We start from the raw sequence: 19,669 nt of genomic DNA, 5'->3' as shown, positions 1-19,669 counted from the left end.
AGTTGAAGATCAAAACTCAAACATCTCTGCTTATTTATTCTTAATATTGTTTAACAGTTAAAATAGTCAAATTGAAATAATCTGAAGGTGCCTTTCCTATAGCTAACAAGCAAAGATCTTTTTATGGCATAATGTATGCTTGAAATCCAACATGATTTTAAGTTTACTGTTCAGATTCACACGTAAGAAAAGATGTTTTCTTTTCTTTAAAAAGGGAAACAGAATAGTCATAATCGTGAAGATTTACAAAATAGTAAAGGCTGAATATTACACAACTTCTAATTTGGATTAATGCTCTGCATATCTGAAGATATGACGTATGATTTATGGGGGTTCACAAAAAATAATCCTTTATAAGAACTTTCTTTTTTTCTATATATTGTTAAAGATCACCATGCAGCATGCTAAGTGTTCCTCTCTGCTCACGTAATAGCTATGTTTTATATACACTCACTCCCTTTATTAAGTACACCTTTTCAACTGTTAAATATGGCAAGCATCTAACTAGCCAACCACATGTCAGCAAATCAGTTTATTTAGGCTTTTAGGATATGGTTGTTGGTGCCAGTGACTTAGCACCAAGCTGGTCTGATTTCAGAAAGTGCTATACTGGGATTTTCCCACACAAACACCTCTAGAGTTTATGGAGAACAGTCCAAAACTGCAAAAATATCTATTGAGCTGCATGTCTCTGGGTGAAAATGCCTCGTTGATGCCAGAGGACAATGATCAGACTGCTTCAAGATGACAATAAACACTTGCTACAACTGAGGTATGCAGAAGCGCATCTCTGAAAGCAGATGTACTACAGTGGCAGAAGAATAAAATGGGTGCCATTCCCATCAGCTAAGAACCGGAAACTGAGGATATGATTGCCACAGGCTCACTAAAACTGGACAACAGGGTATTGGAAAAACATTGTCTGACCTGAGTCTCGATTCCATTCGGATGATAGGGTCACAATTTGATGTAAACTGCATGAACCCATGAATGGTTCAAGCTGCTGGTTGTGTAATGGTGCTGTGGATATTTAGTTGTTCATCCCTTTATGAACATGGTCAGAAGTGTACCAATATTCTGATGGCTGCTTCCAGCAGGATAACGCAGGATGTCACAAATCTCAAATAATCTCAAAGTGGTTTCTTCAGCATCACAATGAGCACCTTCGGGATTTTGTAGAAAAGGAGATTTTCACCATGGATGCGCAAGAGAAATATCCAGCAACTGTGTTATCCTATCATAAAATCATCATCGTCATCATCAAAATCGACCAGCAAGGGGTCACACCCGGTATTAGCAAGATGTACCTAATAAAGTGGCCCGTGAGTGTATATTGAAATAAAGTTGGTAATGGTGGTCTTCTTAATTTCTGGCTTTAATATGATCTCACTGACATTTAATAAACTGATTTCTTCAATCAAGCTTTTTAATGTGATTCGTAACATTTGCCGAATGGCATATCAGTTAAAATGGAAATTGAGAGACAGAAAAGCAGTTCCCATTTGTTGATTATATGAAAGGTGAAAGTGATAGAGAGCGATGAGATCAGGTGGTAACATGGTTGTGATGGTTGCTCAGCTGACATTAGTTTGCTTTTGTCACATACAGACTTTGTTTAAAAAAAATCCAAGAAGAAGAAATATTGTGAAATGAAAATAAAATAAGTTAATCATGTCTCGGCCACTGCAGTCTCTCACAGTCTGCTCTCCTCCTCTCTGGGCTATCTGCTGCATTTACAACAACAATCATCTGTGGTTTTGTGCTCTGGGATTCTCTATCAAGGGAAACGGTGAGTCTGGCTGTCACTGTATTCAGTGATGACATAATTCCTGCCCAAAGTCACACTTAATTTACACTATAGAGGGAGTATGTACCTACCTAGAGTCAGACTTTAGTTACACTTGCACTGCAGTGGCGGCCTGGGGATGGGATGGAGAATGAGTGTTAATCACACAAGGAGAAGGCTATGTTGAGGGAAGACAGAGGAACAGAGACAGCACTGCAAATATTGTTGCCAGACTGTTTACCAAGCACATAATCATGTGAAATTAAGACTGACTCAAAAAATAGCCTTAAAAAACACACTGTACAGTACACACAGAGTGTACTGTATGCATGTATGAAGGCAATAACCTGTTTTCAATCACTGTTTATAGCTTCATTGACTGTTTGATTCTTTTCTAAGAGTGGCCACATACACACTAGTTCATTCTTACATGGTATAAAGATCGTATGATCTCCTGTTACCAATAATGAAATGTACTGATTTGGTCATGACCATTACTGAAGCCACAATATGTGCATACACTACATACAGCTCCTACTATATCTTCTAGAGAAGATATAACATCCAGCTGTATCCTACATCCTCTAGTTCGTAGTATGTAGGTCAGACCTATGCAGTTCATGTTGAACCCAATTAATATTTTATGTCCCTGCTTCTTGTACATATATGTGAATATACGCTGTGCACACATGTGTATCGGTAAAAATCTGGCTCAGAGAGAATATTTGCAGAGCATGATGGGGGGAACACAGTAAGACACACACAGTGGTACTGTTACAAATATCAGATCATGCATGGCAATGTATAGCGAGTTTTACATACTGTGTCAACCGTAAAGAGAACACATGAGAGGACTGACAAGTGTTACCACACTTTCACAAGGGTAGGAAAAGGCTTTTAGGAGTTACTTTTAGAGTTAGCGCGTCGCTCTGGTAATGACCGCGAGCACAGACAGAAACAACAGACAGGTCTGTGGTGGCTGGAAAAATATTTCTGGCAAAAGTTAACTTTAATCTGTGTCAAAATTAACAATATAAAACAATGGGGTAAAAAAGGAGCAGATGAAATGTCAATGAAGAGCATTTTTTTTCCAGTAAACCTCAGCATCGTATCTGTTTAAAGTCTCTAAATAAATCATATACATGAAAATGTATATGAATGTATATGAATGAAATGAAATGAAATCCATGAAAATGCCGCAGATTTACTGCACATAGTACGGATTTGCTAATAAGTATTAAAAAATCTAACACCAATTACCCAACACCTTGTGAACGGTAACGTCCGATGTTCAGGTAATTTGGACAACTATTTGGCCAAAACCGCAGTTTACACAACAGCAAATACTCTGATATCATTGATACATTGTAGTTGATTACATGAAGTTTAAGAAATCTTATACCACTAGTGAATTTATGTGGAATCATTAATTGCCTTGCATTATGCTTTGTCAGCAGCCCATTTTGTATTTACTTGGTATGAACTTCAAATGGCCAAAACAAAAATGTCCTCTCAGCCACATTTAAATCACTTTGTACCCTCGGTAATCACATCCTGTTGTGAGTGACTATTGAGTCACTTTCTATTTTGATTACAGTGGGAAATGTCACATTACAAAGAAGTTCATTTAAAACTCTTTCCAGCTACAAAAGGACCTTTAAATTATAATGCGTGACACTTTGCATTTAGCTTAACAAATAACCAATTCATCTAAGAATGAGCACACTGGACTCATTCTTATATATATATATATATATATAAGTAAACTAATGATAATTAGCGTAATAACATGAATGCATAAAAAGCACAGATAAGTACGGATTTGCTAATAAGTAGTGAACGTTTTGGCCAAATATGCTCTTGAGAATGCCTTTAACCAGCGAGATTTGCACCACTTTTCTGTTAATTCGTTCCGCTGTTTTGTTGGCAGTTTTGTTTGTCACTCCGATTCAGAAAAGACAGATCGCAGGTGATGGTGAAACTCAAAGGGGATCACAGGAAGAACACGAGGGAAGTCACAAAACACAAAACGAACTTGTACAAAACACAATATCAAGAGAAAAAGAAAACAAAATACAGAATACAGCAAAATATAATTAAAATTAACATAAATCAACTCAATCCACACACATACACCTCGAAACAATAAAGCATTCAAATAAATACTTCTTTTTTTTACAAAACTGCTGGATAACACATCACAGTAATACAGATGCACAGAGCATGTTAGAAACACAGAACAGAACAAAAAAAAACAAACACCTCATATACATATATAGAGGAAAAGAGTGTGGAGAAGAAGAGAGACAGAGGAAGAGAGAGACAGAAGCCAATATAAACTCCTTGAAGAAGGTTTGGAGGAGTGATTTGGAGTGAGCAATCAGAGGGGGGTGATTGACCGTTTGACCTTAGTGAGCCATGCATACGGCACTGGGTGCGTAGGAAGTCAAATGGCCAACAATCCAACAAAAGAATCTGAGAAGCTAAGAAAATAAGTTGGCAAAAACACCTTATGCATATATCTACAAAATAAATCACAAATAAAGCACACAAGAATGATTTTTAGTCAGCATGGAGGAAATCCCTCTTTAAAAACAAGTGGAGAGCAGGCACTATCATAACTGTTATAAACCCAGTGCTTTTTGTTCATTTAACTGATATTCAAAACTTCTGATTCACAAATTTAACAGATTAGTCATATAAGTTTGAATGCTCCTATATGGCTATCTTTTTTCCCCCCAATAGGAAAGAGGTAGGCATCACCTTGGCCAGGTCATTTGTCTAACACGGGGCTTATAGACATGGAATCTTGTTATCAGATACTAGAGAATCAGGTGTCAGAGAAAGTAAGAAACAGATCAAATTGATTTGGTATTTACTGTAAGCACTTAGTACAGTCTCTTCCCCCAGTGCACAAGGCTCAACATTAAAATACACACTAAAACAATAAAGACTTTTATACATCGCTTACCTACAAATTACAAGCTCTAAGCAGCATCCTAATAACCCAAGCACTTGTTTTGCTCAATGGACTCCTGATTTGTTTTAAAGAGGGATCTTTGTAGCACCTAGATTTTATATTACATATAGAAAACCATTAAAAACTGCAGCGATGTCAGCAACCTCTAACTGAAAGGCTCGGACAGCTCGAGGCTCGCTTACCTTAAACAGCATGAAGCCACTTTTTTGGTCAACTCTGTCATAGCATTTGTCTTTCTGTCTGGCCGGTAAGTGTTTCAGTCACCAAGTGCAGCTTATGTTCCTTCTGATTTTTCCACAGTACTCATACAAAAGGTCCTAATCTTTGGACTACACTAGGCACTGAAAGCACAGTTATACGGTCAGGGGATAGTATTTCAGATCCATTGCACGCTTATTTTGTAAATTAGCACTCTGGTATTATAACTGATTTGCAGGTCGATTTTTTTGTTTGTTTGTTTTTTGATTAATGCATTCCTTAAAATGTTTGCTAGTGTTAAGCATGCCATGTTTCATGAAGTGATATCCCCTGACACAGATGGCTCCAGTGACCCCAGTTACCTTGGGCCTTGGAAAGGTGATATCCAGCACTGCAATCACAATGTGTTAAAGTATCAGTGCAGACTAGCTGATTAGAAATGGTGCATATGTACATGTAATTTTGCAAATCCTTGTGGCCACATCACGGCGTAGCAGGGACAAATGCCACTGTTAGTGCATACAACCAGTGTGCGAGTACATGTACATATTATATATACAGGTGTAAATAGAAAGGTGTTGTTTATAGTCAAACATTGTTTTTTTAAATTGCAGTGTGCACTTCTGTTTGCCAAGGTGGAGGTCCGTGGGGTAGGGAGTAAAACACAATAGGAAGGGAAAAAACTAAATTAAGCCACACACGACAAACACAAACACAACACTCAGACGGCATTGAGAGGACAGAGACACAGTGTATAACATGTAAGAATGAAAAAAGCGCACATACACACGCGTGATATGACACAACCTGAAGAGAGAGACAACAACAACACAGAGGCACATCAGACAACAACATGACCCGCTGTTCCCATTGGTTCTTCTTCAGTGTCTTGCTTTATTAGTTATTGACACAGGACACAACAACGGGGTTATTTTTCATTTGAGCTTCTGGGTGTTATTTGCACATGTGCATACCCGCATGGATGCGCTCTTGCACTCTCATGACTGTATGCAGGTTTTAAGCTCTCACACAGACAAACAAGTAATTACTGAGTGTATATCACAGCAAAATTTTCACATTTTCTCTCCAGATTTTTTCTTTTCTTTTCTTTTTTATTACATCTTGTACAGTGTTCATTGAGATTGTTATTCACAAACTTATAATAATAAGTACAACATTGGGCTGAGGTTAGGACTCATTGTATGAAATACCTCAGAAATCACAAGGTGAGCCCCGAAATACCCTTTGCAACCCAAACCTTCACATTCACACTGAAGTGCTACCTAACCTGAGCTCAAATGTTTGCATCATTCCACGCGTTCAGGCACAGATCAGTCTTCTTACAGGTGACACAAAGGACAAACTCCATTGAACATTTAGACACAACACTGTGAAAACATTTGGTGTATCTTTTGAGGTCATGCGTAGCATGTGCAGCTGCATCTGTGTTAAAGTGGCCACTACACTGCTGTATGTGCAATTAAAAAACATCCTACCTCTAGGACAGCCAGATTAAAAATTTCTGGATGTTTCCAGGATACAAGCTCCTTCATTAAAAATTTTTTTGGTTTTTTTTTTTAGTGTTACCTCTGGTCTATGGTTTGATCCAGGAAGATGTGGAGTTTGCATTGAGGTCCTGCTGTAACAGAGACCCCTCCATCTTATACCAATCCTCAGTCAGAGGGGAGTCTGGGCTGGGTGCCAGGGCTGCTGCCTCTAGTTTGTTGTCAACAGGGGGGTGTCGAAAGTTTGGAGGGAGTGTGGGGGAGTGTTTCAGTGCAGGTTGGTGGCAGTGGTGGTAGTTGGATTGCAGTAGTAAATGAGGTGTTGGGTTTTCATGAGCATGAAGATAATGGACATGGGGCAACGAAAAGGGAAGGCGTTATGGTGGAGCACAAAGGAAAAGAAGGGGTGAAATGAGGGCGTGGGTTTCAAAAGGGAAAGAGCGGGGACGGGAGGGTAGATGTGGGGCAAGTTTGGGAGGGTAATTGGTCAAGGGGTTGAGGGAAAAGTAAATAAAAAGGACAACACAAGGCAGGAGAGAGAGAAAGAGAGAAACAGAGGGAGAAACAGAAGTGACGAGAAGTAAATTAATGCATGGTCAACTGTCTGAGTCCAGAAGACAGAGAAAGAGATCGTTTTTGAGCATGAATGAATGTGACATTATGGGACACAGAACAAAGTTCACAGACACCGTGGAAAGATGGAAGATATGAATGGCTGAGGCATTGTGAAGAGAAAGGAAAAGGAGAGAGGTAGAGGGACAGAGATTCTTGTCTGACAGAAGAAATAAAATGTGATACCAAGCGGTGATGGAAACACAGACAACATGAATGTGAAGAGATGGAAACAAACAGAGCAGAGCAGAAGAACTTGGTGTGTATGCATGTGTGGTAAATGCACGACTGTAGATGTGTGGATGTTTTGTTGCTAGCTGTGACTGAAGTCTCCTAACTCAGTTTATAGTGTGCTGTCCCATCCAGCGCATCTTTCCTGCATGTTTGAATGTGACATTCAAAATGTATAGTGACCTATATGTAGTTTATCTGCATTGGCTGCCTCTGCACTTATATAATATATAATGTATGTTTACTTCGTACTGTGCCAAATATCTTGCTGTGTGGATCTGTTTACATAAGATGTGCATGTTTTGCATATCCGTCTCCTGGTGTGAAACATACCTTTCCGCACATTCCCATCTGTGGCACGGAATTCCCTGGTATTAAGAAGGAAGCAGGCTCTGTCCTGCTGGTAGCGTTCCCGAGTGGGGCCTCGCCCAATAGGACTCCTCTCATCCGGGCTCAGCACCTGGTCGATGGTGGGGCAGTCCTCATTAGCCAAGGCGGCTGAGGCTGCGTCACCATTCTGCTTAGAATCTAGTTGAGGCAAAGGAAAGTGAAAAACACGCAAAGAAGAATCATTGTGTTACAAAATTAAACATCTTGTTTAACTCAAAAAACTATTTCATATCTAATGCCTCTTTTTCGCCTACTCGGCTGTACTTGACTCGACTTGACTCTGGTTACAAACAAACCACTGTTGTTTGTTTGTAACCATTTCTCTTGTTCAAAAATGCTCTGTTTGATTTTTGTGAAGGAGTCGCTCTCATGACCCAGCCTGAGCCGTCACTACCTGGCCAATCAGTGGCATGCAGGCTGTCGACGTCACATTTTAAGCTTGATGAAGCTCGCTTGGAACCCTGGCTAACAAAGTACTTGGTACCAGGTAATACTACCTAATGGAAAACCCTAAAAATCGAGTAGAGTCCAATCGAAAGAGAGGCTTTAATGTTGGCAGATGGCTTTCCTTCCCTAAACATGGTTTCTTCTTGTTAAAAAAAGGTTTTTCCTTCCCACTGCCACCAAGTGTTTGCTCATAAGGGGTCATCTGATTGTTGGGGTTATTTCTAACATTATAGGGTCTTTAAGTTACAATATAATTGGCATTAATAAAATTCAATGAATGTGTCCTACTCTAATGTAGGAAAATAAAGCATGTTCTGGTCAACCCTTCTGTTTGTAAGGGGAAGCCAACCAGAAGAAAATGTCTTGTTCTACGCAGTGAATGAGCTGAGGGCCTCACCAAGATTAATATGAATGATACGGAACTATGAGTCATGCAAAGATATGTTAGTAGACAAGCTTTGCATATAAAAATGTGTCTTATTTAAAATAAAATAAAACAGTAAATAAGGAATATATATTTTGAGTAGGTATGATTATTCATAAACCATGAAATCAGAGGACCGCCCCATGAAATTTTTTACTTGATTGTACTTTCCAAGTCTGGAGTCTGCTATCAAAAGTTTGACTGATACAACTTGCTAATAAAAACAAGGAAAAAAAGAAAAAAAGAAGAAAGAAAAGACACCGCCCACAAATACCTGGAAAAAAGCCAAGCAGACAAGATGTAGTAAAAGCACTGAAGAAATGTTTTCTGACTCACTAATGATCAGGCCATTGGAGTAATGCATTTAAGGTGCATTATTGTGGCATATGACTGACGCCTGATGCTGCAGCATGTAAAAAGCGCACCAAGAGCCACATTACCTCGCCTCCTGATTTCACTGCTAATGCCAGAGAGATAATATGTGGGCTGACTTTCCTCAATTCGGGAAGTCAGCTCAAAATTGAGATGCATTAAGCTGTTTTAAAAGATAATTGAGGTCATTTTCCTTCCATAATGTTTGTTTTTTCCCCCCTGACAGATGGAGGCCTTAAGGCAACTGTGAACCTACCAGTTGATCATAAATTACATATGAGTTGTGATGGGCCAGCAATTTCTCCAGGGTGGCTCAAGAATCAGCTATGCATCTCTTCTTGATGGTACTTCCACTTCTTTCTCTTGACACTTTGGTACTCAGTTAATTCTCAGTTAAAAGTCTAAAATCCTTTTGTACGCCTCAAACTACCATGAGCAAACTGTCATATTGATTACAATCATGCAAGTTCGTTTTAGATTGCTTAAAGTGGTAAACAACATAGTGAAACTTGAATTTTATCTTGAACATACACATTTATTCATTCCTATCTTTTCAACAGTAAAAAAGATTGCATATTTTCTCATGATAAACATAAGCAGCATTAAAAAACAACAACAAACACTCACCTCTGTTGATCTCTATAATTTCTTCTTGGGCAAGAGGACAGTCACCTCCTATTCCTCCAGACCCCATCACTCCTCCTAAGACATTTCCCAAGATTCTTTGTGGTGATGCAGTAGCCATCGCCAAGGCATCTGGCTTGCAGTAGTTGGGGGACCCTGGTTGTGGCGCTCGGGGGATATGTTTGTTCTTCTTTTTGGGAAGCTTTTGTTTGGCCATAGCCAGAGAGTAGTACATGCCGAAGTTGTTGACAATGACAGGTACAGGCATAGCAATGGTTAGCACACCAGCCAAGGCACACAGCGCACCCACCAGCATCCCTGACCATGTCTCCGGGTACATATCTCCATAACCCAGCGTGGTCATGGTCACAACGGCCCACCAAAATCCAATGGGGATGTTCTTGAAGTTGGTATGGGCACTGGCTGTTGGGTCATCTGGGTCTGCACCAATTCGTTCAGCATAGTAGATCATAGTGGCAAAGATGAGGACACCAAGAGCTAAGAAGATGATGAGCAGGAGGAATTCATTGGTACTGGCACGCAGGGTGTGGCCAAGGACACGGAGACCTACGAAGTGGCGAGTCAGCTTGAAGATCCGGAGGATACGAACAAATCGGACAACACGCAGGAACCCCAGGACATCCTTGGCAGCTTTGGAGGACAGCCCACTCAGACCAACCTCCAGATAGAAGGGCAGGATGGCAACAAAATCGATGATGTTGAGGGTGCTTTTGAAGAATTCAAACTTGTCTGGGCAGAAGGTGACTCGAAGCAGGACCTCAATGGTGAACCAAATGACACACACACCTTCCACATATGTCAGCCAGCTATCAGTCACCACCTCGTAAACTATCTCCTCACGAGTCATGTTGCCCACTGTGACGTTCTCTGTCTTGTTGAGGATGGTGTTGAAGGCCTCGTGCGTCTCCATGCAGAACGTGGATATGGAGATGAGGATGAAGAATAGGGAGATAAAAGCCACATACTGAAAAGAATGAAGAAAAGGGTAAATAGAAAGAGTTAATGTAGGAAGAGAAATCAGAGAAAGAGCAAAAGAAAAAAGTCAAATTATGAAAATCCAGCAAGGCAAAGGACATCAGAGAAAATGTCAGCATTTTAACAGTATAAAACCTCAAGCCAACTGCAAAAGTAAATGCATTAATTATTCATTCAATTTAATTACATTAAATTAAATTTAACAACCAGTGAATGTATAACACTTATACCCTTAAATAGTATACTATCAGTTAATACTCGACTCAATATTTTAAAATGTCTTAATATGTCAGTGTGTATCCTACATATTCCAACTAATTACCACATCTTAACCAGAAAACAAAAAGTGTGCAGAAAGCTATAAAAAATATTTCAGAAGCATGTAGTCCACAAACACAACTTATAATCAGAAGGGATAAAATAAATAACTGAAAATATGTCTGCCATATTACAGTCATGTGGAGAAGGAAGTTTATTCCGCTCTATGCAAAGAAACTAAGAACACCTTACTTAGTAATTAGCAGCCAGTGCTGATAATCAAATTGACCCAAATAACTGATCATTAGCAAGTGTGAGCACCTCTATAAAACCAGAGGTTTTGGCAGTTTCCCGGTCTAGAGCATTCAAGTGTGTGTTAACACAATGTCACCATCTTCCTAGTTGTGGACATCACAGCAAATTCCCCCCAAAATCCAACTGTGCATGTTAAAGTTTAAAATTCATGAAGGTGCAATGAAAAAAAGACTAATAGGTATGGCTTATTTGAAAGGGTTGATAAGAGAAATACTGTCTAAAAAGAACTTGGCAACATGATTTAGATTTGCAAAGTTGCATCTAAATAAACTACAGACAGACAAGACCAAAGACAGTTTGGTTAAATAGACAGCAGACCGCGTTTGCAGAAAACCAAACACATCACCAAAAACACTTCATGCCAAGTGTTTTGCAGCCACAGGACCTGGGCAGCTTGCAGCCAGTGAGCCAATCTATATGCCAAACTATTAAATGTCAAATGCGAGGCCATTTCGTCCATCAGCTAAAACTTGGCTTTACAATGTAACAATGACCCCAAACACAGCAACAAATCTGTTGCAACGTCCCAAAGTCTGGAGCTCAAACTGACTGAAATGATGTGATGAAACCTTAAAAGAGCTGTAAATAAATAAAAGGAAGAGTGGCCAAAATTTCCTCACAGTGACGTGAGAGACATACAGAAAACAATTAATTCAAGTTTTTCCTGCTAAAGGTCGCTCTGCAAATTAGCCAAAACAATCACTGGGTGTATTTAGTTAGTTTTACAGTACTGTTTGGAATCCCATTGTTATGAAGATTTCATTAACCTCACTGCTCATTTAAATATCATGCAGATGCTTTAAGGTAACATTACCCGTCACACAATCATATCATTTGGCCTACTTGTGTGTGTTTCTTTAAATTGGATATTTTGACGAGTCTTTTCAATACTTAATACTTGGTGTTCATATTCTTAATGCTATGGTTGCATTTGGCCTATTAAAACTAACAACTCACACTAACTCCCATGCTTTTTTGTTGATTTATTATGTTGTTATTGTGAACCTCTTGTGAGAAATGTATTGCTTATCTTTCCACAACCTGGGTCCTTTCTATATACTACAATATTTTGCATCCCATGGGTTTGCCTGTTCACTTCAGAAATCTCTGCAGCTTTCCTTGACAGAAAGAAAAACAAGCCAATTTAAACCATCACACTGTCCCGCTTCAGACATCTCTGTTTTCCAGTTTGTTTCTAGCTCATCTGCGTGATCTGCAGTTTACTATATGAAGCCAATCTTTTCCCTTCACTGTAACTGTTCAGTTGTCAGCGAATCAATGACAGTAGTGTGATGACACCAGTGTGCGAGTGGCTGCTGCACAGTCTTTCCCCATTGTGGTCCATTCCTAAGCCCTGCAGTGTATTTATAGATGCAGTATACTTTGTGCATTACCAAATAAATAATAAAACACAACCATGGCCCGAGGAGCAAAAGAGAAAGGTAATTCATACTTGAGTGGAGTCCATATATATAAGAACCATGAGTGCCCTCAGCATATTGTGAGTGCCAGCCTGTATTTTCGGCATTATGCACTTATGTAATATCAAGAGCAAAATGTTTATAAGAAGAGGCTTTATAACTGGGCAAAAAGAGCAACCAGTGCCACTTATGTTTCTTGAAAGGTCTCCTTCCCCCCCACCATCCCTTTTCTTTGGGTTGGAAATTGGATGAGAGCCTACACATATTTTCTCTAAGTGCCTTCATGACAGAAACAGACTGGGCAGAAGGCTTAATACTGTGAGCGGTTGTATTTCTTGAGGACATTAGCCAACGAGCATTTAGCCAAAGACGTGACCTTCCAGGAAAATCAGTAAGTTGGTGTCCATTCTGTAATTCTTTTTTGATTGTTTCAACCATTTGTTGGTTGCAATTTTGTTTTATTTTGTTTAATGTTGGCTCAATGAATCAAGAAAGTGTAATTGCATTTTTTCTTTTTTTTACAGGCTACCTCTTTGCAGCCCAAATAGTTTGGTAATGTTTATCATTAGATTTGCTCCTGTTTTTCTCTTTTGCTTTGGTGTGTCATTCTTGCAGCATCTGCCGTCCTTTCTGGTCTGTTTTCCCTCCCGCTCTCCTTTTCCTCTACCATCTATGCTCTTTCTTTCTTTCCCTCTCTTTTCCATCTCTACTCTCTACCTCTTTTTTTCCTCTGCTATGTTTCTCACTAGTTGGTGTCTGACCTACTTTCTCAGATTGCTGCAGTACTCTCCTCCTCTGTATCATGAAAGCACACACATACACACACAGAGGTTCTCAAACACCCTCTATACTCCCCCACCCCCGGTATCAACCCCCACCCTCCCGTCCCAATGAAGCGGGATAGTACCAGTGGGACCAGCACAGGATGTTCCCTTATTGGCCGAGCACCAGAAAGTCTTCACAAGTACAAATCACAACAACGAAGAGAGTTTCACCCTGAAGTGTTGTGCTCATTTTTTGTTTGTTTTTGTTTCTACTGTTCTTTTTATTCTTTACGACGTCAGACATTACTGATGCAAGGATTATAATAATAGTTAATAACTGAGTAGATGATAAGCATGGGCAACTGTAGAAAGCATGAGGATGCAGAGACTGGACAAAAAGTGTGAGATCTTGTCTTCAAAGTGAGCGTTTTCATGTTGTCCTTTGCGCATGTACGAGCTAACACATACACAAGAGACTGCAAAAAGAAACTTACGGCAAAACCGTAATAACACTGTATCGTTTATGTAGGTTACACAGGTGGAGACACAGGAGGGGGTGGACAAGTGGGAGGGAGACCAGACGATGCGGATCCATGCGTGGAGAAGCACAAAGGAAAAAGCTGAAACAGTCCAGAAGCAAGGACATAGAGTAATACGAGCGAGGTGAGAGGGATGGACGAATGCCAAAACGGTTAACAAAACTCAGAGATGTGACCGAGGCAAGATTTGCTCATTGTTCTGATGATGTTAACGTGATGTGACTGTGTGATGAAAAGACGACTTTTGCAATGACAAGCAAGAGGACAAAAAGTATGACGGAAATGATGGTGAGGGGAAGAGCGAGGAGCCAAAGAAAAAGAAGCAAACCTAACAAGAGACTGAAGGCTAATAATAAATGACAGGCCTTAGCAACTTCTGTCAAACGGAGGGACAGATGGAGCTCTGTGTCTTTTTCCAACATGTTATTCCATACAAGTGATTTCAAAGCTGCTAGGAACTTATGCATAAAGTTAGTTTATATTACTGAATCTCACACAAAGTTGGATTAGGTGAATGTCTGAATGTCAAATACGTCCATCTAATCGTTCTAGCACAAAAGTGGTAGAATCTCCACTACCAGCCACTTCATTAGGTACACATGTTCAGCTATTTGTTAATGTAAATATCTAATGAGCCAATCAAATGGCAGTAAATCAATGCATTTTTTAACCTCCTGAAGTTCAAATCGAGCATCAGAATGGGAAAGAAAGGAGATTTAAGTGACTTTGAACATGGTAAGGTTATTGGTGCCAGAGAGGCTGTCTGAGCATTTCAGAAACTGTTGATCTACTGAGATTCACTTGCACAACCATCTCGAGGGTTTAAAGAGAATGGTCTGAAAAAGAGAAAACATCCAGTGAGCAGCATCTCTCAAAAATGCCTTGTTGATGCCAGAGGTCAGAGGAGAATGATAGGAAGACAACAGTAACTTAAACAACCACTTGTTACAATCAAGGTGTGCAGAAGATTACAGCTGGGCTACAGCTGTGAGCTAAGAACAGGAAACTTGAATATAATTTGAAGGGTCTTACCAAAACTGGTAAGCAGAAGAAACATTTCCTCTGGTCAGATGAGTTTTGAGGTCTGTGACATCGTTCGCGTGGTAGAGTCAGAATGTGGTGTAAGCTGGATCCATCTTGCCTGGTATCAACGGTTCAGGCCAGTAGGCTGGTGTGGTGTTGTGGCAGATATTTTCTTAGCACACTTTGAGATGCTTAGCACCAGCTGAACATTGTTTAAATGCCATAGCCTGCCTGAGTATTGTTGCTGACCATCTCCAGACCTTTATGGAGATGGTTAAAAGTGTACAATGTTCTGATTGCTGCTTCCAGCAGGAAATTGTGCCATGATGCAAACTGGTTTCTTGAGATAGTCACCAGATCTCACTCAGTAGAGCATCTAGATCCTCATTATGGAAATGCAGTCAACAAAACTGCAGCAACTTTGTGATGGTGTCGTATCAATACGTATCAAAGTCCGTGAGGAATGTTTTCAGCACCTTGTTGAATCTATGCCATGAAGAATTAAGGCAGTTATGGAGGAAAAAGAGGGTCCACCCCAATACGAAGCAAAGTGTACCTAATAAAGTGTCCAGTGGGTGTTTCAATCTCTTTTCACTTTTGAATTTAGTCTTCATGTTGTTGTTTTTTTCATTCACGTACCTCATATACCTATATGTAATATAATTATGTGGGCTCAGACACAGTAGATGCACACACCTTAAGCTTTTATACATCATTTTAAAAAAGGCCAATTTTTATCTACTCACATATTAGCACCAAAATATGAAAGTTAAACAACTTTGTTTGAGCCGATCTGACAGTGAGCTCAGCTCACGAATTTAATACAGTGAAAATAATATTTCTGCTAAACCAAATGTAGCTGAGTGCACTGTTCACGAGCTTGATTTGTTGCAGAATTTTGTCTTAAACAGAGCAGATCTGTTTAGATTATTCAAACACACACATCTAAAAGCTGATTTGATTCCAGCTGCAAGAATCACTTCTGTTTACACTAAATAACATTTTCTTTTAACCAAAAAACCCAAAATACCTCCAGTTAACTCAACATAAAGGGAAAAAAAGAAACTAAAAAAAACCCCGAAAGCGTTAATCATCTATTTTCATCAATCAACAAGATGCAGTGAATGAACAAAAGAGAAATCTAAATCAAATCAATATTTGGTGTGACCACCTTTGCCTTCAAAACAGCATCAATTCTTCTAGCTACACTTGCACACAGTTTTTGAAGGAACTCGGCCGGTAGGTTGTTCCAAACTTCTTGGAATACTAACCACAGATCTTCTGTGGATGTAGGCTTCCTCACATCCTTCTGTCTCTTCATATAATCCCAGACACATTTGATGATATTGAGATCAGGGCTCTGTGGGGGCCCTACCATCACTTCCAGTACTTCTTTACGCTGAAGATAGTTCATAATGACTTTCGCTCTGTGTTTGGGGTCATTGTCCTGCTGCAGAATACATTTAGGGCCAATAAACAATCATTTATAATTCTGAAATCATTCTTTTGTTTACAGCATTTTTCACACCTGCCTAAAACCTTTGCAACTGTACCTGTAATGCTGGCACATCAACTCTTCAGCTGTTATTTTTAACTTATAAATGACTAAATTAATACAAGGGGGAATTTAAACTGATATTTTGGGTGTTATAATTTAATCTGGAACAGTTTTAAAACGATACTTGATGTAATAAAATTCAGAGGCGCTGTATATTTTTGATTCACCGTGCCAAAACCTTTAACACCTGCTGAGCTGGCACATAGTCTGACTGCTCTTAATGAGAGGCATTGGCTGACTTACAGAAAAAACAGAGTAAGTTGAGAAAGGGTATTGTTTAAGTTTGTTTAAGTTAATTGCACATTACACCGTTCATTGTGCATTATATGTGTACATATATATTCTGCACCCAGCTAGAGTTGCTTGTAGTTGTAATGTGGTTGTAATCTCAGGTGTACCAGTACACTAATATTTTAAGGTATTACACCCATTATGGGTAAGAAGTCTGTGACCCCTCCCCGATTGCAAAATTGTAAGTGATGACCTAACAGTGGCTGAGGAGCCGCCATCGTCCACCTGGAGAATAAACAGGATTATAATAAATTATAGTCAGTGCCAGCTCTAAGCCCTGAAAATTTATGTTTTTATCACCTGTGTTAACCACACTGACTTCTGCTATATAATGATATATAAATATCATAAATATAAAAGAGTCAAATATAAATTTATAAATTTATCAAATGAAACTGCCATTAAGATGGACCACAAGAATGTGCATGCTCTAAATGTCCGAGTGAGTCTTTGTGCCGTTCTGGCTGTTTTGTGCTATAGAGATGATTTCATTAGAAAAATAATGATGACTCAATTAAGCATCATATGAGTCACGAGTCACAGTTCTTGGGTAAAATGACTGTTTTTCACTCTTTGACTTAACAAACAACAATATTTACTGACTTCCATCTTCCTTTCTTTATTAGCAAATTTCTTGCTTCATATTAAATTAAACTTTTGGAGTTGGATGTTTTTCCTAGTAGGAAATCTTATACACAGAGGAAAGCACTCTGTACTGAGAAAGCTTGACCTAACAATGACAGATAAACGTATTCAGCAAAAACAAAATGCAAAGACACATTCGGGTTTGGGTTTCATTACCCTGGCAGCTTGAACCAAAAGTACTGCAATTAATTTGACTGAGATGAGCTAAAAGCCACAATCAATTATTGCTCCTGATAAAACAAAGGTCCATTCATGTTTTCAGTGAGTAAGTCGAGCCGTATTTACAGCAGCAGAGTACAGTAGATTGCACAGTAGATGCGAACATCAAATCAATACTACTCAATCAACATGGCAAGCAGGAGTTTTCTGGCTCTGAGGGGGACGGAGAAGCACTCAAACTGCTTGAACATTAATAAAATCTGCTTAAATCTATTCATCAAATCAGCCTGCAGCACACAGCTGCAGAGCCTGTGCATGCATTCGATCCATATACATCTGTTGGTGTAAGTTCCTGGCACCAAACGTGTGCGTGTGTGGACATGACTCACAATGTGAAAGAGACAAACAGCCTATGGGCACAGGAGGTGTGTGCGCACACTTGCTGATCACAGATAGCAAGTGGTAGCTGCATGAGCACTGCATTGAAGTGATGGAGAGGGATGAGCAGGGAGACAGAGAGAGAGAAGTGGAAGAAGATGATAAAAGGAGGAGTAGCAATCTGTCACTTCACACTTATTTATCTCTTTGGGCGCTTTGTTCTCTCCCGCCATCCCTTTTTTTTGTCGCTGTTGTCGTCACAGCAACGTGAAGGTGTGCACTCTGGACGATGCTCTCGGTGCGTAGCACTTACAGGCACAGGTGCAATGTGGTCAATTCCCTACATTAAAGCTAACAATGACCTTCAAGGTCCAATCGAGCCCACCACACCGTCCCACCACCTTCCTCCTCACTCTCTAGACACCGAAATTAGATTTTGAAAGATCATCAACATAAATTTAAAAGAGCGGGAGTCAAAGATGGAGAGAGGAGCAAATGAAAAAAAGAGCCTTTTTGAGAGAGAGAGAGAGAAACTGCGAAAGGAAGTTGATCACGGCGAGCGCTGATTGTGTTTCCGATGGATGAATGAAGAAGGGAGAGCGAAGGAATGGAGGTGGAGGAGAAGGAAAGGAAAGAGGAGAGAAGACAATGAGGGGCAGCGGAGAGTGAGATTGCAATAAAGAGACAGGGAGCGAGGAAGGAGGAGGTGCTGGGAGAGCACGAATGTAAGCGATATAACCGAGGAGAGATTGTCGGAGCTGATATTAGCCCTACAGGCATTTTTGCATGCATGGCGGTGCGCTGCGCTCTTCCTTAACGGGACCCTAGTGGCGCTGTGTTTACTGCGGCACCATCCAGAAGAGCTTTATCATTACAGTATTACCACAGCCCTGCCTGGCTCTGTGTCACCATGACAACCACTGCGTTAGCCTCTGCTTTCAGGCACCAAGGACAAGACCAAGCCAAATACTGCTCCTACAGCTGGCATAGAGGGCTGAATGTATACAGGAGCAAGAGCCAAATTGTGATCATTTGGTCCAGACGCTGATTGTCCAATCAAAGGCTTTAGTTTATCAAGTTAAGGGCGCGTGACCTTGACAGTGATACATAAAGGCAGGTAAAGGATTTCGCTTCTCGTTAACGAGGCTTTTGTTTGATTAGTGTTAGTATGACAATCAGGGAGCGGTGGAACGTGGAGTCTTTCCCAGCAGGGCAAAGCAAATGGAGGGGGGGACCGCCGCTGCGGAGTCAGCACTGATAAGGAGACACTGAAGGATGATCTGAAATCTGCACATGAATGAGGCATGAAAAATGAACATTTGAACAGAACCCTCTCCTGAAGGGCAACCTGAGCAGCGGCTCAGACCGGGATCGGGTGATTAATCTATTATCTTAGGTGAACGACCGCGGCCATCACTCAGAGACTTCCAAAGTAACCACTTAGCGTGCAGGGCGAGTGTAACCTTGGGTGGGTAACGGGAATAGCCTTCACTTGTGCCATCATCATCATCATTGCTGCAGAGCAATACTGAAATTGATGGTTTTGTTTCTTTTAGTCCAAGATCATCAAAAAGAAAAAAGAGAAGAAAAAAAAGAGTGAAACACCAAAACTAAAATGTCAGGAAAGAGAGCGTGCTCCCTTTACCGACACGTGAAGTGGGAGACTGTGACAAGAGATGAAGTCTGAATCAGAGAAGAGAAAACACGCCTTCCTCTTTTTTCAGAACTGTATGTTTTCTTTTTGTTGAACTAT

The 19,669-nt window shown here is 40.1% G+C and overlaps 1 protein-coding gene across 3 annotated transcripts in view; it reads right to left on the bottom strand.

The window, feature by feature from the left end:
* Window positions 1-19,669, bottom strand: part of LOC146381753 (voltage-gated potassium channel KCNC1-like) — a 55,401-nt gene that overhangs the window by 15,314 nt on the left and 20,418 nt on the right. Inside the window, exons 3-5 of one of the 3 annotated variants that reach the window (XM_084937839.1) lie at window positions 9,573-10,554; window positions 7,646-7,840; window positions 5,751-5,771 (exon numbers count right to left, since the gene is read on the bottom strand). In XM_084937839.1, coding sequence (XP_084793965.1) covers window positions 5,751-5,771; window positions 7,646-7,840; window positions 9,573-10,554 — 1,198 coding nt within the window. Of the gene's footprint in view, window positions 1-5,750; window positions 5,772-6,551; window positions 6,681-7,645; window positions 7,841-9,572; window positions 10,555-19,669 lie in introns of all 3 variants that reach the window. The other 2 variants (XM_084937840.1, XM_084937841.1) reach the window with 2 other exon arrangements.

This window comes from Perissodus microlepis, chromosome 8, assembly GCF_051167445.1.
Source record: "Perissodus microlepis isolate ML-2025 ecotype Zambia chromosome 8, ASM5116744v1, whole genome shotgun sequence".
Taxonomy (NCBI): domain Eukaryota; kingdom Metazoa; phylum Chordata; class Actinopteri; order Cichliformes; family Cichlidae; genus Perissodus; species Perissodus microlepis.
This window is presented reverse-complemented; position numbering and strand designations above follow the sequence as displayed.